Raw genomic sequence first — 25,288 nt, 5'->3', positions numbered from 1 at the left:
GCAGGGCCTGGGGCACATGTTGATCAGGGTCAGGCCAACCGATGACCTGTATTCCCGCAGCAAAGATGGGACCTGTTGGTAGAGCTCATACTGGCAGGTCATTGCCATTCCTTCCCGGTGAGAGTGTGTCCCAGCCCGAGACTGGCCAGAACCCTCGATCTGCTTTCTGGCTTGTTCCTCCGAACCTGCTTTGACCAGGGCAGATGGCTTGTGGCTGTACCCAGCCAGGGAATGTCTCTTCCCCACGCTGAAGGCATAAAGACTCTGGACGTGATGTCATGCCCATAGTGTGTGCCCAGACACCACAGTAATGAGTCAGTGCGTCATGAATCAATGTACTCTTCCCTCTCTACACAATAGTTCTTAACCCAAAGCACCACAGGGAATGGAGTGCCTGATCGGGGCTTCATCCAAAATCTGTGGAAGCCAGCTGGAGTCTTTCCACTGATTCCAGTGGGGTTTGAAGGAGCATTTCAGTGAGTGCCTCAATAAGGAAAGAGACTTCCTGGCTGGAGAGGGAGAATCAGGGATTTCACATGCTGCCAGAAAAGAAAGAGGGTGGAAAATTCTTCCCCTGAACTGCATATGGGCTCCCACTGTGATCATACATCAATGGCAGAATTTCATCACTGGATGCTGAACATAACAGGAAGACCTCTGTTTATAGTGCTGCCCAAAGAGCGCCAGAATAGCTTGTAATGCTGAAAAGATGGATGGATGGTTGAATAAAAAGTGCAGCATCAGGCTCCTTCTCTTACTGGAGTTATGGAGATTCTGCACTTGGTTTCAGGAAGAGTTTCAAGTATTCTGACAGTCTTTAGGAAGGAACCCCAAGGTAGCAAAGGTGCATCAGAAACATGAACATAGTGAGATTTCAGCAACCTGCTGCAAACATGAGGGACAAAACTGAAAATGAACAGTGAATAATCTGTTGTGAAGTAAAACGAAAGAGATCAAATGTGGCAATAAATGTGAGTGAATTTTGGAAGAGTGGGATGGAGGCAGCAGTGAGTGAAATCAAATAGCATAAAGCCGTAGAGGGGAAGGGATGCTAAGAAGAAGAAGAAGAAGGAAACGTGTACATTAGCTTATTACCGAACAACGGCTGAAGCTGTATCTGAAATTTCAGATGCAGGCTCAGCACAGAATGCCACCAGGATGTGAAGAGAAATTGGGGTTACAAGGTAACTGTAAGGAAACATCAGCTAAGGTGGATGGGAAGGATTAGAATGAGAGGTGGAGAGCCTGAAAATAATGGTGGGATTGGAAATCTGACAGAACTATGACAAGCTATTTGACAGTTAAGCGTGTTCTTCAAATGCAAATCTGAACACTGAGGTGCTGCCCAGTATCTGTGACTTCAATGAAGTGCATAATGACAGAGAAAATAACGAGTGCAAAGCAGGGACGCACCACTGCGTTGCCTCTTAAGTTCAGGGAGATGTCTTCCCCCAGGAGGATCTACTTAGTAAAGGAGAGCTGCCTTAAAGTTTTCACACAAGACATGGCACTAACAAATTATTGGATTTCAAGTCAGCAAGGCTGGTTAAAGCAGAAGTAGCCTGAAACTCTTCTCCACACTTCGCCTGGGCTGACCAGAGCTCCCAGCAATTATTCAGCAGGGATCACGTGGGACCTGGCAGAGCATTTTATACAGTGGCACAAACCTTATGTGGACCCACAAAGAGCACCCCTGTTATCCACAGGGAGTTGGCTCTGGTCTGAATTCCCTCCAGCTGGAGATCATATTAAACATCTTTCTTGTATGAGGGCTTCAAAAGGCTTCGCTTAACAAATGTTTATCAAGCACTCTGAGTTGCAGATGGAAGATGCTAGGGAGGTGCTAAATATTGTTGCCATTTATAAAGCTCAACCTTTGAAAAGCAGTCTGTTTCAACTGTAACTGTTGCACATTTTTTACAAGTTTTGTGGTATTAGCTGTGGTTCTTATGCCCTGGCAGAGGACAACAGTGTTGAGATGGAAATACCACGTTCAGAACAAAACCTAGGTTTCGTGTATTTTTTGCTATCACAGGGAACAAGAAATACCACAGAGCATGTGAAAAGCAACTGCTGTGGGTAGACTGGGGCTGCTTTGGGTTTCCTTTGTTTTGTTTGATACTTACATGCTGCTAGCTGACATTTACTTTTTAGATACTTTTAAAATACATTTTTTATTGTTTATGTGGTCTACTTATAAAGTGGCTAGGAATGTCAGGCTTGTTAAGACTTGTTCCATAGCACGGTATTGTGATTTCTGCCCATGTACAGAATCACAGGTGAATATTTTCTTACTTTGGATTACCTTGGGAATCATACTAAGCCCCATTTCTTATGGGGTCTTAGTCACCCGTTTAACTTGGGTAATACGGGTAATCCTATTGACATTAATGGAGCTGTGTTTATGCATTGTGATTTTCTTCTTAGTGGCATGTATTTATGGTAGCTCTGGGAAATGATCATCTTAATAAAACAAAAAATCAGTATTCTCTGATACCCTCTAGTGGATGTTAATGAATGTTCAAATAAATCACATGAACTCTAGAGAGCAGTGTGTCCTAGATGGACAACCTAAGAATTTAGGGCTGGGAAAAGGACTTGAATTCTTATAATCCCAAGCAACATCTTCAGGCTGTGTGAACTGCCCTATCACTCCGCTGAAGTCAAATATCTGTTGATGTCAAAGGAACTGGAAGAGTTCAGCCAAGTATCTGCTCCCACAGCCTGTATCAGTTATGGGAATTTATGTTAAATTTCATATAAAAAAGTGAAAAATATGCTTCTCTTATCAGTGAAGTATCTCTGGCATGTAAGTTGAAGAGCAGCCAGCAAGACAGACCTGGTCGCTAGAGAGCCTATTGTCCTGAAAACTTGATAAGGAAAATATATTTTCTTTCCGTAAAGAAGCAACTGGAGCTGTTTTCTCTTGCTTATCACTTGATCACTTTGCTAAATTACGGTCTCTCCCCTCCAGAAAAGGGCTGTGGGTGGCTGCATTTACTGAAGTGAAGGGAGTCCTGGAATCAAAGCCACAAACTGAGCATGCTGTGGAAGACTGTGCTTGTCTTAGTTTTTCTGCATATTGCTGCTGTCTGAATCCTGCAGTGCCCCGGCTGTTAATATCCCAGTGAAAAAGGTTCAGTGCAGGCTGTGTCGGTGAACAGTTGCCACAGGCAAAATGGGGCTGTTTCCTACATACTGGTGTGAATGGTGTGGTGTGGCGCACTCAGCCAGACCCTGTGCATCTGCCAGCCACCGTCTACCTGCTGACTTTTTGAAAGGGGCCGTTAATGCACGGTCTTCTGTGTGCATAAGAGAGATGCGGCCAATAATTACCTTCATCTTGGCAACCAGGCAGCTAACTGAAACAGTTACACAGCTTTCTGTGCTTTTTTTTCTCCCCAGACTTGTTTCAGTGAACAGAAGAAGACCAGTAACCTTGAGGCCTATGTGAAATGGTTCAATAGACTCTGCTATCTTGTAGCAACAGAAATTTGCATGGTAAGTGAAAAGCATGTGGCATGTTTTACCACATGCCTGAAGTACCAGTTTGAGATTGTACATTAATAAGCAAATCTGGGGGTTTATTTCTCATGGCCTAGCTAAGCATCTGATGGTAAGTTTTAGTAATATTGCACTCGGAGAAGCAACCTGATAAATGGCAAACATATTGCAAAACAGAGCTGGCGACACACGGGGGATACACTGTTGTCTTGAAGTAGTAGGAGCGCGCTGTGGAATAATGAACCCTGTAGGGAAGGCGAGAGGAAAAAATGCCTTGAATTATCCTGTGAGATTTCTGCTGGAAAAGATTCTAGTGGAGCTGTATTTGTTATCTGTCATCCTAAAGCTCTGTTGTGCATGTGAATTCCCATTGCATGGCTCTTTGTCCTGCTGCCCATTACTGTAGCTGTGACTAGTCATTTTTTTAATTTAGTAGTGGTTTTAGTTTCTTTAACTTGGCTGCATCAAAATGAAATGAATGTTTTCTCCTTTGAAAAGGGTGTAGAAGGGAGACAGAGTAATAGTATAAACAGCCTAGATAGCCTGTCGCTCCAAGCATTACCATTTGAATCTTTGGAAAATATGGGGTGATTCCAGTCCAATTAAAAATTGTATTTAAAATGCAAGCTACCATTTGGCCTGGCTGTGTTGCTGAAAGGGAAAGAAGAGGGAAAGGGATTAATGCAGTGAAACAAAGTCTGTCTTGGACGAAGATGCTGCTGTTAGATGGGGGTGAAATCCTGCCCTTAGGAAAGCCTGTGCTGATGTGCCTGCTGCCTTGAGGGAGGCGAGCAGGGAGCGGGGCAGTGCTTCAGGGCTGCTTGGGCTGCCTGTTCGAGCACCAAGACATTAACCGAGGTGAGCCTGGGAATTGCTGTGAATTTCTTCTGTATCACTGCAATGAAAGTGTTGATTTTAGAGGCTGCCAGTCACCAGGATCCACTGGATTGCTGGAACAGAATTAGGGCTGGCGACTGATAGCAGATGGCCCAAGCTGTGCAGGGACCCGTGCTATGCATGGAAGAAATGTCTAAGATGCCCTCTGACTCTGCATATGCTTAATAGATATATTTGTTTGTTCTAATTCGCAGCCTGCAAAAAAGAAACAGCGAGCACAAGTCATCGAATTCTTCATTGACGTTGCCCGAGAGTGCTTTAACATAGGGAATTTTAATTCGCTGATGGCAATCATTTGTAAGTACAGCTTCTAACCAGGTCTCTCCATCTGCTGTCACACATGAAAAAGGAAACCCAGCTCTTACCCATGGCTCTCTTCTTTCTCACTCATAGCTGGAATGAACATGAGTCCAGTTTCCAGGCTAAAGAAGACCTGGTCAAAAGTGAAAACAGCCAAATTTTTCATTCTTGAGGTAAAAAAAAAAAAAAAAGTGCTCATACATTGCTTGAATTATATTCTGGGAGTTTTTGTTCATGAATTTTCACATTGTTATCCAGGTGTGAGATATTTGCAGACATGTTTCACAGGCTAAGGACCAGATTCTGACTGAAGTTTCCCAGGTGCAGTGAGGAAGGTGTGAAGCTGCTGATATGTAGCGGTGAATCAGAGCACTCAAATAAATAGGCAGAGCTAAAACCCCAAAAATATGAGCCTATATGCAAGCCAAAGTGCTTCCCTGATGCCACTTTTGTTTGGCCAGGGACACAACGCTGAGTGTAAAGCTCCAAGCTGCACCTTGGATGTCGAGTGAACAAGGCTCAAGGTTGTTTTTGTATTGAGGATTTCAGGATTTGGCATATACAAAATATGCAGCCTGTATGCTTCAGATAAAAGCTCAGTAAGCTGTTGCTAGAAAAATCAAGGGTACAAACAGCCATGATCTGTAGATCTGTCCTTGTATCTTTGGTTCACGGGGGTTTGGGTGTGTGTGGATTTTTGCAGATGTAGGCTGGGCCCTGTTCAGGCTTCACTACAACTAAGCGTCACGTTTTCTTCAGAGGAGGCAGGTCACTTTCTAACCAGACATCTTTCATGTATCTAGCACCAGATGGACCCTACTGGTAACTTCTATAACTACAGAACAGCGTTGCGAGGGGCTGCTCACAGATCCCTCACTGCACACAGCAACAGGGAGAAGGTAGGTGTGACCACATCCCATTTATCTCAAAATGGGTGGTGTGCATTGCTGCTGAGGGCCAGTGGCTCAAAGATTTGATGCAACTGCTCTCCTCCCTTCCACGGGCCACCGGTGTGAGGCTTGTGCGCTGCTGAATGTGCTTGGAAATGTAAAACTGTGGCTGAAAGGAGTCTGAAATGGATCACAGGGCTTTTGTGGACTTGCTCCTTGTTGCAAGCATCTCTATATCCCTGAAAAATTCACAGTTTAGATTGAAAATCCCGACGGAAACAGGTATCCCAGACTAAAATGACTTTTATTTTGGTGTGGAGCATCAGCCTGGCAAGCCCAGGTGGAACTGTGCTTTTGTTAGGACTGTGCCAGCCAGGCTCTGTGCAGACAAGCCCCTATTGTGTGGTGTGCATTGGAGATGGAGAGCAAAGGGCACGGCACTCAGGGGTGAGCTGGTTCTCCATTTACATTAGGGAAAGACAACTTACTGCAAGTCCTGCAAAGAAGGTCTAGTCTGAATCCATTGCAGTGGATTTGGGGGTGAAGTTCTGTCCTTGTGAATTTTCATTTCATTTGGTTGTTGCTGCCATCTCGGTGAGCAAGAACTGTTTCATCAGTGTTCGTGGCAGATACGTAGCTTTCCGAGGTATCACTGGTGCTGCAAAAATCAGATTCACAAGATGTTAGTGCAGGATCCTCCTATTTTGTGCCCCAGTGTGTTTCTTGTTAATTTTCTTATTTCTCTACTCAATTCTCTCTTTTTTTTTTTGTTTTGTTTGTTTTATGAAAGAGGGTGTTTTTTTAAATTGCAATTGCACATAGCCATAAATGGGTAATCTCTGCGCAGACCATGGCTAAGGTAAAGTAGATACTGCATGAACAAGCATAATATAGAATTTAGTATTCATTCACTAGAGGAGCCAGGCCAGATGCTAATCTCACATCCCTGTAAATTTGATGTAAATCTGCTGAAGCTAATGGAATCTCACAGCATTTACAGTGAAATGAGATCAGCCTCTGGTCGCAGGCTGAGTCAGCTGTAATGGGAGTATGCTGAGTTGTTCTGAAAAGCACTTCTCTGTGCAAAGAAGAGATGATGGCTTTGGATGTTTGTGACTGGCAAAGAAATTCTTTTAACTCTCATGTACTGCAGCGAGGACCTGTCAGTCTGAGATGCTGCTTAAGTTTAGTTGTTCTGCAACCATCATGTGTATTCAAACCAGTTGTTTTACTGTTTGACTTAATTTCCTGTAGAAGTTAGCAATCTCTGTCATATCTCAACCCCTAGCTGGTTAAGACTGATGGCAGAGAGGTTTATTAGATTGAAAGGAATCTGGTTTACATTAAAAAAAAGCCCAGATTCTATTTCCCTTGTGTAGATAACGTTAGTTCAAGAAAATGTTCAAGCATATGATTTGGTAGCTACTCACACTGGGTATTTTACAGTGTCAGATAAAGCAGATCATGTAATTCTTAGTGTAGGAATTAAGGAATTTTGTTTCTTTTTATAAGCAAGATTATCAATTATTTGTTTCAATGAGTTTGAATAAAATTGAAAGAACATGGTCGCTTTTTTGATAGAAAATGTTATGTTGTTTCTTGGCAAACTCATAGCAAAGCTCATCTTCAAACTGAATTGTGCTTACAAGAGTCTGAGGTCCCAATCCTCTCTGCCCCTCTTCTCGACAAGTGGCCATGCCAGAAGCACAGATGGAAGCTTCAGGCCTTAGTCCATCTGCTTGAGAAGGGAGGTGCTCTGGAGGGAGTGCTCTTGTCGCAGACCAGCAGACCAGGCAGTGGGTTATGTCTTGCAGGGAAAAAACCTGCCTGTAGGCTCAGAGGAGCTAATATTTAACTGGCAGACTCACCAGAAACAGGCTTTCTTCTCTCCTCAGGGCTGGTGTCTTGGAAGGATAGCTCAGGAGCTAAATTATATCCTCAGAGGGAGACGGGTGAGCCAGTGACCTGGGACACCCTCCCTCCTCCTGCTCTGTGTACGGATCTCTACCCAAATCCCCCACGTGACACCAGCCTTCTGGCACAAAGAGCACTGCCTGATTGCATCACCTGCTCCATCCTCATCCTCAGGGTGTTTGTGCGAGGCTGCAGCACAGGTTATAGGGGAAGGGGCTCAACATACCCATGAGGATCCCCTGAGCTCAGTCCTGTTCCAGCCCTTCTCACAGTGCGTAAATGGTATAGTTATAGCTACTCGTTCCTTGCTCAGGGGTAGGCTTGTGAAAAGGCACGGCAAGGCAGCTCTCAAACCTGAGAGATGCAGTACAGCAGCAGAAATAAACCTGCCAAAGTGCAGGGTGGGAGAAGTGGTAATGAAGAAGGGCTGACGTTTCACGCAGAATTCAGGGGGGTGTCCTTGTTAGGAACTAAGTCTGGTTTTGTCTGTGCAGTCAGCTGACCTACACCACCTCCAAAATTAAGTTATTCCACTGGGAACCCCGGCATTGTGCTAATGACATGTCTGTGGCTTTGAAACGTTGGGAGTGTGTACAGTGCGGTACTGTGTGTGTTGCTGTCTGACTCTGTGGAGGAAGAACATGTCTGATCCCATTAGCTTGCTTCTTTCTGCAGGAGGCAATTGTCCTTCAGCATGTGAGTGGGTTGGATGGGATGGGGGGGAGGAATCAAAAGGGAGTGAAATATGAGGTTCTGGCACTAACCCAGATTTTGTGCTAGCAAAGTGTCTGGATTGAAGCCAACATTAGAGTGTAACTATATCCACTTTTGTTGCTTTTTCTACAGAAATTTGGAAAATAAACCATACAGAGTAATATATTTTTATTAGGGAAATAAATGGTGACCCAAAGACAGAAATCCCCTGGAAATGTGTAGAGAATTGGTATCCTAGGGTATGTCTTTGACGCCTTTTGGATGCAGATGAGAACAAGCTCTACCCGTGCTCTGAGCTGACTGGTGGCTTTGTAGCTGTATTAGCATGGCATTGAGCCCGCATTCATATACCTTCCCTCTCAGCAAGGCTTTTCGTTTATGTTTAGTACCACTAATGATGGTGACCTAGCTCCCAGGCAGTGTGGAGCAGGGCAGAACTCGCATCTGCGTGCAGGCAGAACCTGGCAGTAATTTCTAGCTGGGGATCAGTGTCTGGCTCCAGCTCTCTCTGTCTTTCCACCTTATAAGACCACGCTGGTTACAGAGTTCCATCGGTTTGGGCAGAAAACAAACCACATCAGACTGAATTGTATTCTTTACTCAGGTCGATTGACCTAGTTTGGATGATACAAAAATGAATCCTGAAACACACTTGGCTCAGTTTGACTAGGAATTGCTCCACCTCATCCTGATAGGAGGGCTCAGAATTTTGGGGGCTTAGGCTGTGCTTTGTTTCCATTCCTGTATTGTATCAGTGGGATGTATCAGGACGATAATGCCAGTGGCTCTTGGAGTGTCAGTCCAGGCTTTTTTATGGCTACTGCGCTGAGTTTACCTATGGCTGTCCCATAAAAAAGCCAGCAGAGATAACAGATCTTCAGCAGTATACTGCGGGTTGTATTGTAGCTGAAACAGAAAGTGGCTTCCATTTTCACAGCAAGAGTTGGTGGTGGCTTACAGACTCCTCGCAAGCGTTTCTGTGCCTGTGACTTGCACTCACTGTTGCATCGTGAGAGCTGTAGCCTGGAAAATAGCAGCTACCAGTCCTGTTGTAGGTCCGTTTCATATCCAGTTACAGCTGGTGTACAGCATGAGATGGAATAACAGTACAACATTAAATCCTTAACTAAAGGATTGCTGCCTTGGCTGGTCTTGCATGCCATGGAGGCATTTTAACTTTGGTGTGCTTTGAACAAGCTACAGTTCAGTTAATTTCCAAATAGACTAGTGGAAACATTTGGACACTACCATGTGATGTGCTTTTCTTTAAGTTCATGATGATTAAGTTTATGCTTAGTGGCTTAAAAAGCAGGTGTTGCTGCCACAGGAAAATACTTACAGGGGTGGCAGCTGAGGTTAATAGCTCAAACCCTCCAGGTGGCCTTTTTGTGTCACAGTGCCACTGCGGCAGAGGTGGGTGCACTCAGATCGGAGTACTGAAGTACCCAGTGGTGTGTGGGTCAGCTTTGTCATGGACTGCTCTGTTGTGTTATCTTTCTTTTCCCTTTGAGTTGTGACACAAGAGGACCCAGAGAGAGTCAGCTGCACTCTGGGTCTCTGCTGAAGTGCTGAGGATGTGCTTCAGGAGCGCTGTTACTGCTTTCTGCTGTAGAACATCTGGCATCAAATTTATCCCTGCTGTAATTCCATTAATTTCAAGAGCATTACCCAGAAATAGACTTTTTCTATAGCAAATTATTACCTGACTCTGATGGATTAGAGAAAAGGCTTGGATCACTGCTGTATGCCACTTTGCCCTGCGTGATGCCCAGAGCTTATTTTGAGCACTATGATGATCCCTCTGGCTACTGTTGGCAGTTTCCTGTCAACTAACCTAAGATTTCCAATCTTGCTGTCTGCAGGTTAATTTGGAGGAGCAGGTTGAACTAATCAGGCACCAGGAAGGAAATTTCATGCCTCAAGAGGCAGCCGTATATGGAGCTGTTGAAAATGAAACAGCTCCTGATTAACTGTCCATAGACAAGTCCTTGGTCATCAAATTTTACTGTCTTTCCTTGTTCAGGGGCAATGCTGGTTCTTTGGTTCCCAGCTGTCTTCAAATTGCTCAATGTGTATACTCAACATCTTTGCGTCTAAAGACCCAACAGAGAAGTGAAGAGTTCTGCAGTTCTGTTTTGCTCTTTGCTGTCTGATCTTGTCATCAGACACTCATGCTGTTCATAATAAACTGGGTTATTAAGTATTTTCTTAGTCATGTTACTGTGCTCAGTGAACACTGTCTTCAGTTCATTTCGTTGTGTGATCTCCTGATGGCTGAAGGTGTCTCTATACCCTACAGCCCTTCTGCTTGCCTGTCATTGTACTTTTTAAGTCCATAGCACACTGAAGAGTTAATATTTCTTTTTTTTTTTTCTTCTCTCTCCTGAGTTACTCTTTCATGCAGAGAAAATACTGACCTGGAAAGATAATAGTTTTGTCATTTCTCTTCACAGATTGTGATCCCCTTCTTCAGCCTATTGATCAAAGACATCTATTTTTTGAATGAAGGATGTGCTAATCGCCTTCCAAATGGACATGTCAACTTTGAAGTAAGATCTGAAAAATGTTTTTACCTATCCTTTTCCAGCAGACTGTCTGAGACCATTTGCCTGCAATTTCAGTGCAGACCAACAAAGACCGAATATTCCAAAATGGACAATCTCAAGTGATAGCATGATGGTTAAACCAACCCCAGAACATTTTTAAAAAGAATTAATATGTATATTTTATATAAAAATTCCAAGCAGATCATCCTGACTTGCTTGATGTCAGCTGGCTGCTAGAAATACAGTGTCAGCAGTATAAATGAGTACTTATGGCTTGGCGGGGAAGATGACTTTTTCAGAAAACATGGAAAATTATTCTTCTTACATGTGCGTATAAAAAAGTCACTATAAAATGTTTTATACTTTATCTGCCTTTTTAGCCCTTTCTCATTTTTAATAAAGTTTAGCAAAGTAAGACGTAAATTACTTGTGGTCATTAAAGAAAAATTAGAATACAAGCAGAATTACATAGAGGGTACAGTCACTGTGTCCATGAGGTAAATGTCATGCTGCTGATGTAAGGATTTTAATGTATTATCTCCTGCCTGTAGGTTTTACATAGAATAATTTCTATTAAGTGTAGTAGAAGGATTTGTATTCCCCCACAGCCCTGGCACTAGGTGGTATTAGTCACCTGCCTGGAGTGACCCCAGTTCTCTGCTGGAGCAGATGGTTTTGCACTAACACGACTGGTTGCTGGTGGCAGTGTGCAGTGTGCAGGCGCTTGTGTGTTCCGCACTGCCGTGCGTTGCGATGGCTGCGTTCTTGCATTCCGGTGGAGGGGCAGAGGTGAGGTGATTCTGAAAGAACTGCCCAGTGTCACCAAGAAAATAGCTCCTGAGCTCTCAAATTCTTTGTAAATAATTTCTTCAGCATCACTTTGGTTGCATTAAATTTCTCCTTCAGTCGTTGGCATTGTGAGATAGTGAGTAATGCTTAAAACGCTGAGTCTGGCATCACCTTAAATTGTATCACACGTGTTAGAAGGCCTGAAGAGTTGCGAGGCGTTGGAGTCACTCCACTTTATGTAATTTATATCTAATTCTGCTCCCTCCTGTTTCATCAAAGTGTATGTCCTCTATTCTTAGAGCACATATGTGCAACCCATACCTTTATTCATGGATACATTTTAAGTACAAACCAAGATGGCTTGTAAGAAGAAACGCAATGCACCCTTTCTTCTCTCTTTCACCTGTAAATGAACTGTGAAAATGTATCCATCTAAAACATACAAGGCACTTTTCTCCTAATGTCCTTGCGGTTGGAACAAGGGATCCTGGATTCTGGTCTTCTGCTTGGATGTGGTTGTTTTACTGAGATAATCTTACTGCATCTGAGTGCAATGGTTTTATTTTTACAGAAATTTCTGGAACTGGCTAAGCAAGTAGGAGAATTTATAACATGGAAGCAAGTGGAATGTCCCTTTGAACAAGACCCTAACATCATCCACTACTTGCATACGGCTCCCATTTTTACTGAAGATGGTAAGACTTTGTACAATCTCTAATCACTGAAAATACGTCTCTTCATCACTACTAATTAACACCCTGATCCATGTTTTGGTGATCTCTCTCACTGACCAGTCCCAGTTCTTTCCTAGCTTTCCTGTCATGCAGCTCATTTGCCTGTTTATCCGCAGTCTATCGATGTGTTTTTTCAAATACAATCTTCTAGCTCATGGAGCTGCTGCCTGATCGCTTTTCTCCTGTCCATAACTCCTCTATAAGGCACGGTCTAGGAAGTTGCCGTTATGGCCCTATTTTTGTGATCACGAAGAGGCCACACATCTATGTTGTGGACCGCCATGAATGACAGCTGTCCCCTCGCCACTCATCCTGTCATTGATGGAGCCAGAACTAATCTCCTCCACAAACCAACACGGCCATCTCAGTGAGCGCAGCCCAGGGCAATGGTAGTCCAGCTGACCTCCTCCACTACAGCAAAGAAATGAGTGATCTACAGAAAAGAATTTTTAGGAAAACCTTTTCTAGTAATTAATTTAAGCTGTAACTATGAAAGCCCTGTTCTGAAATTATTTCTCTGACTCTCTTTTTATACTTATCTGTCCTCTTCAGTTCGGTATCCAGCATGTCAGACCATGTGCCCCCCGGTATTCGTAGTACTTTCATGAGATGCCCTTTGCAGAAGGCACAGCAGGCCTCCCTCTTACCCGGGGGGAAGTGCAGGGGAGAAAGATCTGCCCTGAGTAAAAGGTGGGAGGATATATTAAGAGAGATGCAGCAGTGGTATGTGAAATGCAGCTGTACGATGCTTGTCACAGAGTGGCAGAATGGGGGGCCAGCACTTGAATATTAAAATGCCATTGAATTGCAGCACAGACTTGAATACTGAGATGGTTCCAGCATTAAAGAATAAAGAATCACTAAACAGTCAAATGAGGAAATATGTGTGAATGCAAATGACAGCGTACCTAAAATAAATTCTGTGAAGACAGTGAGATATTAATGCAGTGCCAGCTTTTGCAGAGGAAACTCTACAGGCTAGACACATTTTGGTGTCATACTTTGCAGTGTAGGATGCATTTTTTTGCAGAAAAAGACCTGTTTATTTTCTTCTGCTGTGTTCCTTCTCTGGTTTCTGTAACTCATTCTTACCTTGAGGGTGTTTTGTATCCATTTAAAATACCATGTCCCCATAAGCTTTAAAAAGACCAGGAAAGTTGTGTTAAGTGATAGGAATATTCTCAATTTTACGAAGTTTATTTGTTTAGTTGTCAGCTCTCACTGTCTCTCTGTTTCAGTGTTCATGTAACACTTTGGTAGCAGCGCTGTGACAGAGTAAACGGGCCCAGATCTCTACATGCAAAACCAGAGACCATTTAACTGTTTAATATTGTTATGGTCATGCTAATATATTTTAACTCTGGGCTCATATACTGTTCCATCAAGATTAACCTTACAGCTTTCCAAAGGTAGACATAGGAGCTGAACACCAGTGTCCTTCCCATTACCAGCTACCTGGTGGACCATGAAGTTTTAAAGTTTCTCTTGCTGTGTGGTACAGTATAGGACATGCAAGAATGCAGAGAGACAGGGAGTTACTGTTAGAATAACATGTATTTACCTTTTCCAGGTTTGTATCTGGCTTCCTATGAAAGTGAAAGTCCAGAAAACCAGACAGAAAAAGACAGGTGGAAATCGTTAAGGTAACCACTCATTTTATCAGCCCTTTTCTAAAGTACCTCCAAAATGCAGCATTTACAGTCAAAGCTTGTGAAGTGCTGGCATTATCCATGAAAACAGTCCTTTTTCATTTAGGACTAATCTACAGAGCTGAGGCTGCACTGATAAAAGCTAATTGTAATCTCAAATTACCCACCATTTAAAGAATACCCTCCACTCGTGCATTTATACAGTGCTGTACGCATGCAAAAGAAGCCTGGTGTAGATGAAAAATGCCCTAGATTAACTGGATCTTCCTAGACTTTACATCTCATAACAAGAGATGTATGTATAACGGTTTGGTGTAAGTGAGAACCTGGAGAGAGTGATTTAAAAAACAAACAAACAAAACCACACCTTTATATTTGCTGGGTTTTTTTTTTTCCCTTCATTGTTCTTATGTTTTGAATTTACAGATCCACTATTTTAGGAAAGACTTGAAGATTAAGAGGTTATTGCAGTAGGTCAAGGAAAAGAATCCGCAAAGATTTTGCACTACTGATTCCAAAGATGCCTGTTTGGGATTTAGACAATTTTTTTGTTTGAGTTTTTGTTGGGTTTTTTGACTGCCTAACATGATGGATGAACTGGATTCATCCACCGAAATCAACAGAACTCTGTGCACAATGACGCTTTTCTAACTATAAGACATAGGAAGGACAAACAGACTATTTGTGGCTGTGCCCAAACTGCGTCAGGATCACTGTAACTTTTGCCTCTGAAGGAGAACAGAAGAAAATCAGGAGCGTGGAGAACCATGGTACTGCAAAAGAGAATGGAAAAGTATCAAAAAGGGAAAGCAAAAAACACGCACGAAAATGTCAGAAGCAGGTGTTTCAGGCAGCGGCTCTTTAAACCCTCTGAGGATTGCGAAAGTAAATCAAACACAGACACAGCAGCAATCTGGTTAATTGCTGAATGAAGAAAGAAGAACTTAATCTTACATTAGCAGTCCCCCAGCCTTGTTGAACAAAGCACTGACTGCTACAGGTATAAGCTTCCAGCAGATGAAAACTGACATTGCTCACTCATATGTATACATGTATGTCACATACAGACCACATCAGCATGGGACAGTCGTACCAACCCCATGAATTTTTACAGAGAATAATCTGAAGTATGACTATTGCTTAGTTAATTCTTCCCACCACTGTTGTTGCTTTTCTTACTGTGAATCTTGGCAGATCTGAGGAGGGCCCAGTGTAGGCGGTATCGCGTAAAGACCCACCACCACCCCATCTACAGCTGAACTGAAGAAGCAAGTGACTCTGGACTCAGCTTACCTCTATTTAATGTATGTAGTGTATTCCCTAATTTTCTTGATGCTGAGATGCATCTTTTAGAGGGTTTTATCACCCTTCAAGGAAAAAAAATACTGCATTACCATCAGGTTCCCGTTAATACAGTACCGTTTATTTTGCAACGTGATACTTAAGAGGGTAGGAAGGGGGGAAGGGCGGGTAATTGCTCTGAATTTGGGAACTACGTGGTATGCTTTAAAAAGACAAAGGGTTTCAGACTAGAGTGAATGCACTAAAGAATTTGTTATTCGTGAGTAGATAGCCATTTTTCTCTTGTTTTATTTTTAGGATCTAAACCATGTTCGCCATTTCCTTACAGGTAATATGAAGTAGGGACTATGTCTTGTGTTTAAAATTGTACAATAATTAAGGTGCTATTGTAACACATATTAAATGATAATGAACTATATGGATATTAGATTCAAAACTAAGCCCTAACAGTAGACTAATCGTTTGTATGTGGAAGGAATGTTCCTACCTGCCCTAGAAAAAGCCTGAAAAAGCTTAAGTGAAACCTAAATGCCACACAGTATTGAACTTTGCATTTCATTGCTGACCTGATGCTGGCCTTTTCAGATGGTCCAGTCTTTCTCTGCCTACAACAGAAGGATGTCACCCTTTCTTTGAGATCAGTAATAGTTTTATTTCAATACAGAGGGATTCCAGGTGGCTTCAGTGTTTTGAAAAATTAGGCTAATCACAAAACCTGGCTGTGTTGGGTTATGCATTTAGCCAGAAAACTGGAACTGTTCCTGCCCTCGGCCAGGCCTCAGAAGGTATCCATGCCTGAGTGAGTTGTTGAAATGTAAGGCATTGGTGAGCTCGTGTTTGCGAGCAGCTCCGACAGCTGAGCTGGTCTGGGAGAGCAGCAGCCTGGGACAGGCAGTATGTGATATACTAAAGGTTTGTAGTGTCTGCAGTGCAGGTCTTATGTTGGGTTATGATCTATGGAAGCCTGTGCAGTCTGGGTCATGGCCGCCCAGAATCCACTGCTTTTGCAGCTGCTGAGATGAGGACAGCTTCTTCTAGATTTGCATCTGCAGGGGCTTGAGGCAGAACTTCAGTTCTCCTTTTCATATAGGTCTATCGGCACATAAATTCAAGCAGGGGGAACATAAAAATAGCATGTATTTATTCAAGCTTTGTATGGAAGAACTAAGTGTAAGGATGGTGCAACATCATTCCAGCCAGGGAATGATCACTCTGCTGGTAGTACTGTTAATATGCTGTTTGTTAATTTTTGTACACGAACTGAGAGCTATACAGAGAAACATATACATAGCCGTTCCTTCAAGCAGAACCATTTCCAAAATGATGTCATTAAAAGCCTGTTAAATTCCAACCAAATCCAGAGCAATAACCATAAACATATCTACAACAATGCTAATGCTTAAGTGTTTTTGCTAAATGGTCATTTTTTTTCTTAATGACTGCATCTTTTTAACAGGCTTAGTGTGACTTCATTGTGGATTTTTTTTTTTTTATTATTTATCTGAAACCCGGTGTAGGTGGATGGGCCCTTTCTTAAACCCTGCTTTTTAAAATGCAAATCCTCACTCCTTTTCTAATGAGCCAACAGAAGCTGGTAGAGCTGAGATTATAACACCCTGAAGATGAATCAAAATGTGATTTCTCATGATAATACTTTATTCTTGGGCACCTTCCATGAATTCAGGCAATTTTGTAAGTATGAGTTAAATTAGATCTCATAAAGTTTATCACTGTTGCAAACTAAACCACTTTCATAGTTCAAAACTTTCAAACCTTAGTGCTTAAAACAGAAGCATAAAGGTCAGAATTAGGTAGGTGTTAAGGGCTTAGTGGGACTGTCAGAAGCACTGAATTATCTTTAAGCCTTTATGTAGTCACACATTTAAAAGGTCTTTTTTGCAGAAGTGCTAAACATCCTCATCTCTTGGTGAAAACTGAGGTAGTTACTGTTTTATAGGGGTGTGTGCCATATTGATCTGTAGTATTCGATCTCCAGAGATGCTGTCTCCTCTTTGCAAAATGACTTGGAGATGAGAGTACAGAGCAACTTAAATGAGAAGACAGCGCTTTTAAAAAACAGATTTTTAGGAACCATAGCTTGTCTTCACATAATTTTGTAGCTAAAATCCTATTGATTTAAATAGAAACAATGTAAGCCTTAAGTTACAGCTGTCAGTTGCATTTGTAATTCATATTTGGCCTAACTAGGGTATGCAGTTCCAGACAGAGTGGTTAGAGCCCTTGCTTCACCAATGGGTTTTACAAAGCGTGAGTACAACTGAAAACAAAGGGTGACAATTTGGGGAAGAGGTTTCTTCCAGAAATGTATTAACATTACACGAAAACAGGGAAAAGCACCTCCAGTAATTAATGTTTTCTTGCTATAAATGTGTAAAGAACTCCTACCGTGCTGAAAAGAAAGCAGTATCACTTAACACCAAGCACTAAGGTCACTATAAGGCACATAGTCGTTAGACTAACATCTAGACAAATTACTGGTAGTAATGTCATGGCTTTCTAATGCCTCCCTGACAGCTGCTTGAACTAATACCACACAGAGAACAGAGTGAAACTAGACCGATAGTGTTAGTATCAAAACCCTAAGGTAGTAAGATGTGAATATATGATAACAGAGTCTTTCAGAAGCATTAACTTGGCTTCTGTGTATACAGCAATATTTAAAAAGACCCAAATACATGAAATCACTCTTATCTTCTCTAGTGTAACCACAGTGGTAGCAGAAGTCCTGTTTTTTAATTTCTTGAGCATGCCATTCTGCAACGTGGGGCAAGATAAAAAGCCCAGTGAAAAAAGATGAGGGAATTGTGTGCCTTCAGCTTGTGTTGAAGTCAGTAGATGAACTTGCTCAATGCCTTTCAAAAGGCACTTAACCATACAATCTGGCCTTCAATTTCACATCAGCGTCGATCACATTACCTAATTAGTGGTGGACGGATATAGGTCTGCTGGGCGTGACTGAATCTTGAGGGCAAAAACCTCTTGAAATGAGTGTGGTGCACAAGAACCCTGTGCACCCCAGAGCACACTGAGCTGGCATGTCGATGCCCTCTCTGTCAGGCAGTTAACACAAGCCAGGTAACACGGCTGGCTGGAAGCTCCCTGCCTACGTAGGGGGCTGCAGATCTGGAAGCAAAACTAATCCCAGCCACTGCTGAGATGGCACTTGGACAAAGTGTGGACACAGCTGCTAAAGCACTTCAAATAAGAAACAATTTAAGCATAGAGAGATATTTTTTCTCATCTTGAAAATACTTTATGATATGGTCAGTGGTGAGTGAATCACTCAAAATCAAGCCAGTCCCTTACTGATACCTTGGTTACTTTGTCATGTTTTGTTGCAATAGTTTACGCACCTCTTATTAAAGCACATGAGCACTGGCTCGCATGTGACTGTAAATCCAGCTTAGAACAGAGCTCAGATTACTGAACATGTAAATGGAGTTATTAATAAAAAGACATGTTAGTAGAAGAGATAGTTCAGCATATCACTGTAAAAATGTTACATAGTTAACAGCATTTGACCTAACAATGACTGTGTTCCATAGAATGAGACTGAACCCAAGCACAGCGACGTGCCAGAGGAAAAACTCCAGTTGATTTTGATGGGTTTTGGAGCAGTCCTGCAATTATGAACTATAGTACCATTTTAAGTTATTCATAAGGATTAAATCACGTTGACAACCAGTCAATTGGCCTTTCTTTTGGGCCAGGTGCAACTCTCAGATGGGCAGGTGCATTTAATAGGGTGAAAATCCAGCCCTACCAAAAGGTTTGTTTGACATTGTTGAAGTTTCAGCAGCAAATTCAAGGACTAAATCTGATCCAATGAATTTATTTGCATCTGAGAGCAAAATTTGACTTTCTGTCTTTAAGAGCCTTTTTTTTCTTTTTAGATTGGTAGAGATTAGCCTTAGTGTCTCAGGTGTCTCTCATTGGAAATCAAAATCCCTTTGATTGTGAGCTGATTATTTCCATTGTTGTAATTACAGAATGAGATTAGGGAGTAAACAAGGAAACTTGTGACAAAGGGAAAGCCCCTTTGTCACTACTCAGAGGCTCAGCTGTGGGCCAAAGACCTGTCTTTTCTTTTGTCGTCTTTAACGTTGTGTGTGGAGTGAAATGACCTCGGTGGTTGGTGCAGGGCATTACGGAGCTGTGGCTGGGGAACAGCGCGCGCATATCATATCCCTGTGGCAGCACACACACTAGCAGGGGGGTGCAGAGGTGGTTAGATGATCCTGTACAAAGCCGACATGCAAGTTCATATCAGTCTTTCATGATATGATGCATATCTTGCATATGATGCAAGAGGCCTGCACTCTTTCATTTCTGATGCTGGGACACATCCCTTGGAAAAGGTAGGAAGTTCTTGGAAGTTCACCTGGAGCAAAGCCTACTTCCTTATCCATCTGACAGAATGATTACAAGATCCTTTGAACTATAAGAGGTTCCTCTAGATCAGGGGTCCTCAAACTACAGCCTTCAGGCCAGATACAGCCCCCCAGGGTCCTCAATCTGGCCCCGGTATTTACAGAACCCCACCACCCCGCCGGGGGTTGGGGGGGGGGAAACCAAGCAGCCACAGATGACTGCCTGCCACTTCATCTGCGTGCCGGCCCCCTGGTTAAAAAGTTTGAGGATCCCTGCTCTAAAGGACTTCAACAGTGTTAGTTACTTGACAGAGATTTTAAGATATACTTAAAAAAAATTATGAGAAATACCTTGATGGTTGTTAACTTCCATTTTTCACAGCGTAGCAGCAGAGTGGACCAAGATAGCTGTGCATATATCCCTGTTAATATCAATGGCAGCTGGGCAGGGTAAGGCAGGAGAACACACAGTGAAATACTGACACAGAAATCTTTACCAATACTTTTTATTTTAATATTGGATATGTTGGGATGAAAGCATGCTGCCTTAGAGTGTGTCCCTTCCCCTGCAACCACTGCCGGCTGCTCTGTGGAACAGCTGAGCTCTGAGCTGAGCAGAGGCAGAAAACAAGTTACTTTTTTTGATGGAACAGATCAGGAGGCTCATCTGCTTTGTATTAATTTATTTTAAAATTCTTTTTGCTTATTTTCAGATATGCAAAAAAATACATTAAGCTAATGCTCATAACAAGGCATCACATCCTGCATTCGTACATTATGCAAGGTGTAGGTAAGAAGCTAATAGGTTGTATGGGTGGTGTTTCATACGCTGCACAGGTGCAAAACACTGAAACTCAGGCTATAACCTCAGCTACAGAAAAAAGCTAAGTATGAGTAACTCCTGCCCAGATGCCCTGTCCTGCACTGGGGCCAGACGCAGGCTGTAATGCTGTAAATTCAGAGCAGCTTAGACTGCTCGCTCTTCCCTTGATGCCTTTCCCTCCCCAGAAGCGGTATTTTGCTTCATAAGCAGCTCTTGCAGAATGCCATAGGAACATTTTTCTAGTTCTCTGCCATACCAAGGGCTGTATAGTCGTGCTCCAGAGCTGTCAGAACAGAACAGGAGTCCTTCTGCCTTCATCCCTGTGGCCCTAAAACTGCCAACACAGACTAATGCTGCAGTACAGCAATGTTCCCAGGCCTTCCTGAATGCAGAAGACTTACGAGTTCAGAGCTCATGAGTCCTGTAAGTTAAATATCTGTACAGGAAACTTCCTTCTAAAAGGTGCAAGGCCCCTTTAATGGATTTGTGACCAGAAAGTTCCATAGTCCGGCTACTTCTCAGAGAAATGTGACTTCCTCGGTGAACAATTACTGGTCAGTACTACATTACTGCTTTCATTATTTAATTATGCTTCTAAAATTCCAGTCTTTTTGAAACAGCTAAACATGTGGTGGTGATTTCTTGATATTTGTCCCATGGGTAAGAGTTGAGAAAACAGGAGGTGTAGTCCGGACAGTTGACATCATTCGTATTTCCATAACAGCCCAAGTTGGGTTATCACTTACAGTCTGTCCTCGCCTTGAGCTAGAAGGAATTTTCTAATAGAATCCTTCTAATTATTAATACTTAGTGAAAGATGGGCGCACAGAACTATTAAATTCAAGTGTTTCAAGATACGAGTCTTACAAATGTACAAGTACTTCCCTTAGGAGTCTGTCTGTAAAAACACCATTGCTAGTATGCAACACAGATGGAAAATAAATTATCCTCTGGGTTTCAGAACTCTTAGCAAGTGTTCATCAGCTTGTAAAGGTGAGAAATCAGATTTTAAGATTTTTTTTCACTTTTAGTGACAGTGCCAGCTGTCTTAAACCTAAACTCCAAGAACATACTATTCTAAAACATTTAGTCACAGACCTAAAAGCACAGAGTAAAAATGGGTAATCAGAACTTGTCCTTATATTCAGACTGAGAAATTCAAAGGTTGAATGACAGGCCCCAGGGTCACCTGGGAAGCACATCCTTTGAAAAAATTACCCCATAAAGATATCCAGGTTTTGATTTTCTTCTGGTGTAACCCCTTTTTACAACTGTGCTTATTAGAAAAATGGGAACTAAATTATTGTTTTCATTTTCAAAAAAATTAAGCTAGGAAATAAATATGGATTACAAGACTGGTATATACTGATCATGTGAGTGATAATAATGAGGAGCTGTGCTTTTCCTTTTTCTTTAAATTGAACAATTTCATGTTATGATTAGCATTTTCAGGTCAAATTGAAATCCATCTACCATCCATAATACTCAAACGATGTAGCTTTGTTAGAAGTCCTCAGAACAAATATCGACACTTTATTAATTGCACAGGCAGGAAACAGTGAAGTTACTTGAAAGTGGCTGTTATGATTTTGTGACTGTACATAGATCTTGCAAAATGTTAATGGTAATATGCATACTGTACCCCACATAAACACTGCAAGAATAGCATGGTCATTGTTACGCTTTATAGCTGTTGTGGAAAATGTCTTAACCTGCATTCATGATTATAGTGCCCATCCTATTCCCATGCCTTTTTATACAGTTGTGGTAAGATTGTTATGAAATCCTTTTGTCAGTCATGTTCGAGCTAACTTACCTATGTATAGAATTTATATATTAAATCCCCCTAATTTATACTGTGTTTTAACAGTTTGCCTGAACTGTCTGGTTTCTAAATTTTGTAATGTGAGTGTCAAATAAGAATAAGTAAAAAAAAAAAAAAAAAAAAAGGCTGGGCTGTGTGGATTTTGTTCTTCAGTTTTATTCATAGTGGAGATTTCAACAACTACAAATCTACAGAATAGGCTGTAAAGAAACTCGCATTGCTTTGAAACTCAAAAAATACAAAGATGTCCCTGACTCTGCACGGCAAGTCATGAATATGCATGTAGGCATAGAAGTACCTGTGGTTTCTGCTGCCTTTTTTGTTTCCACGTTACAGCTTCTCTCTTCATCCTCACACATTCAGAACATTGCACTGCATGCACACTGCAAAGAAACGAGACAAATTCCCTTAGTTTCCATAGTATTTTCCCAAATAGAAGGCATAGACTCAACACTTTTTCATAATGAGAGGAAAAAGCTCAGACTGAGACTCAGCCTTTTTAGTCTGTTCCTATAAAACTGGTGCAACTGATGTTTAAATGTGTTCTTTTTATTATTTGTATTGCAGTAAACAGTTTCTACTGAGACGAGGGACCCATTTCACTAAAAATGTACAGCAAGAGATATCCTTGCCTCAAGTTACTTAAAATTCTTCTAAATAAAGAGGAAGGAGGCTCAGAGGCAAAACTTGTGCATAGGTGTAAGTGGTGGAGTTTGCTTGATGTAACATTCAGCTTCTGCCCCACATTGCCCCTGTGCCGCTCAGCACAGCCTGCTTCTGCCTGCTGTTACCAAGTGAGGACTTTGCTCCATGTAAGTATTGTCACTGACTCCTAAGTTTCCAGAAGTGAAGTGCAACCTCCTTTCTCATCACAGTGTCCTTACTGATGGTGTTGGAGCTCTTGCCAAAAGGGACTGTTACGTCACCTGGCTGAATTTCCCATAAATGCTGGCTTATTCAGGCTTCCCACTGTCAAGCCTCTGAGTCTTTATTAGGCTAAAACATTTCGATCCTCAGAAGGCTCAGTTGTGCCCCAGAGTGAGAAAACTCCAAGTTTCAACCCTCCCGGTGAGCCTCGCAATAAAAGGGAGCAGATCGTGTCAGTTCAGCCCACGGTGATCCCAGCTGGATGATCACAGTGGGTATTTTTACTGGAGTAAAAACCAGTCTAAACACTGGAGAGAAAACATCTTGCCTTAGTGGCAGCCTGCCAGCCGTTGAGGGCATGTTGTTTCAATTGCCCTTAATATCTTAATATAATGTATGAACATGCTGAGGGCAGTGTAGGCCGTGCCAGTCTGCCACCAGCCAGAGCTCAAAGAGAACCACGGTTTGATTTGGCCACAACTTTTCATGAACGCACATGTGAATAAACACAAGTGCCCACGCTCACATACAGTTTCTGGGTCACTGCTTTTCTAAGAAAAATTCTGGTTACTCATTAACAAGGAAAATGTGTCCCTGAGCCGTACACGTATCTTGTTCTTTTTGACCTAGCTGAATATGTGCATTTTTCTATGCTACTGCATTATTGGCAAAAAAAAAAAAAAAAAACCCAACCAAAAACAATAGATCTATTTTAAATTTGTCCTTTTCAAAAATAAACTCCCATGGAGTGGAAACACTACTATCAGTAGGTTCTCGCTTTGCCTTTCTGCTAATCCACCCATCCAAGCTTCTATTATCTCTTTGAATTTACATATGCCACAACAATCTAGGACACTGGCTCCCTTGATCAGTAGTTATAGTGATTTGTGAAATGAATAATATATTTTCTCTGATACATCTTAGAAATGCTCCTGGTGGGTTTTCCATCCTCATTCAGTTCAGTCCCTTATAAACAGACGCTGCTGTCAGTACTGGCCCTGAGCTCCCAAGCAAAGCTACAGCTGGTACCACCCAATCGAGGGGGTCTACAAAACACTCTCCATCAGTATAAAAACTAAACCGTGGAACTGCAGAAATCCGTAATAACTAAAGGCAAAGCACAACTGCTAATCAACCACCCTCTGACACAAAACAGAGGGAGGACAAACAAAACCAATACATCTTTTAATTAAGAGAAAGCAAGCACAGCACAACACTGGAAGTACTGAAAGCCAGAAATTTTTGGCTCTGCTGTTGAGTCTTTCTGAGACTTTGGGCAAGGCAGGCAACCCCTGCTTTAAATTTTGTATTCCCAACAATGAGAAAAATAAATGAGATTTACGTCTCCTGATTAGCTGCTGTGAGGATGGATCACCTACTGTTGCAAAGCAGTTGAAAGAGGGGCCGTCCAAAACTGCATTTTGAAGCAAATGTTTTGAATGCAGCTTTTCGTACATGCACAAATGTGTCCCACCAGGATAATTACACTGAATTGTAACATATTCTGCTGTACAAAGCAATCTTAAAACAGTCACATTGCGTTGCTCTCCACAAGTTGTGCATACATTTGGTGTTGTAAAGTCTAATTAAACAAGGAAATACCTCATATAAACAAAAAAATACCACAGTGCTTGACAGCAGAAGCAGCTGTAACTACACTCAAATGAGTTTCCTTCCCAGTTTTGTAAAACTAGATTTCTGTCGTTTGATTCTTCACTGTTAGATCATTTCAATCTTAAGAATGGCCATTTCTAGAAGGGCTGTTGCTTTGTTTGCACTACATAACCTGGTCATGGCCAGTGAATTTCTCCTGACTTTCGCCTTCTCTGAGATAACCACTTAAATTTCAGCTGATATTCCTCTACCGCTGGGCCTCCACTGCCACCTCCTGAACAGGAAAGAAAATTAACCGCTTTCAATATGGCTCTCCTGAATGTCTGTAGAGGTATTTTTGAAAGCACTTTGCTCAGCACGAAGACCAACAGCTGAAACTGCTTTGTGATCTGTCTATGGAGGCAACTTCCTATAAAATCTGCTGTAAGGCTTTTGCTTCAGAAGGAAATTTCTTTAGTTTACGTATGTTTGACGTGAAGGTGGCACAACCTTTATACACCACTTTTCTTCTTCAAAAAGGTTCAAAATG

General features: G+C 42.0%; 1 protein-coding gene across 1 annotated transcript in view; it reads left to right on the top strand.

Annotated features, from left to right (window-relative positions):
• RASGEF1C (RasGEF domain family member 1C) overlaps positions 1–15,311 on the top strand; it is a 74,759-nt gene extending 59,448 nt beyond the window's left edge. The window contains exons 7-14 of the mRNA XM_040603866.1: positions 3,406–3,501; positions 4,596–4,698; positions 4,795–4,874; positions 5,505–5,600; positions 10,673–10,768; positions 12,126–12,249; positions 13,859–13,931; positions 14,364–15,311. Coding sequence (XP_040459800.1) covers positions 3,406–3,501; positions 4,596–4,698; positions 4,795–4,874; positions 5,505–5,600; positions 10,673–10,768; positions 12,126–12,249; positions 13,859–13,931; positions 14,364–14,388 — 693 coding nt within the window. The 3' untranslated portion in view covers positions 14,389–15,311. The remainder of the gene's footprint in view (positions 1–3,405; positions 3,502–4,595; positions 4,699–4,794; positions 4,875–5,504; positions 5,601–10,672; positions 10,769–12,125; positions 12,250–13,858; positions 13,932–14,363) is intronic.
• Positions 15,312–25,288: the final 9,977 nt, after the last annotated feature.

This window comes from Falco naumanni, chromosome 8 (genome assembly GCF_017639655.2).
Source record: "Falco naumanni isolate bFalNau1 chromosome 8, bFalNau1.pat, whole genome shotgun sequence".
In the NCBI taxonomy this organism is placed as follows: Eukaryota; Metazoa; Chordata; class Aves; order Falconiformes; family Falconidae; genus Falco; species Falco naumanni.
Note: the sequence above shows the minus strand (reverse complement) of the source record. Positions and strands in the feature narration are given on the sequence as shown.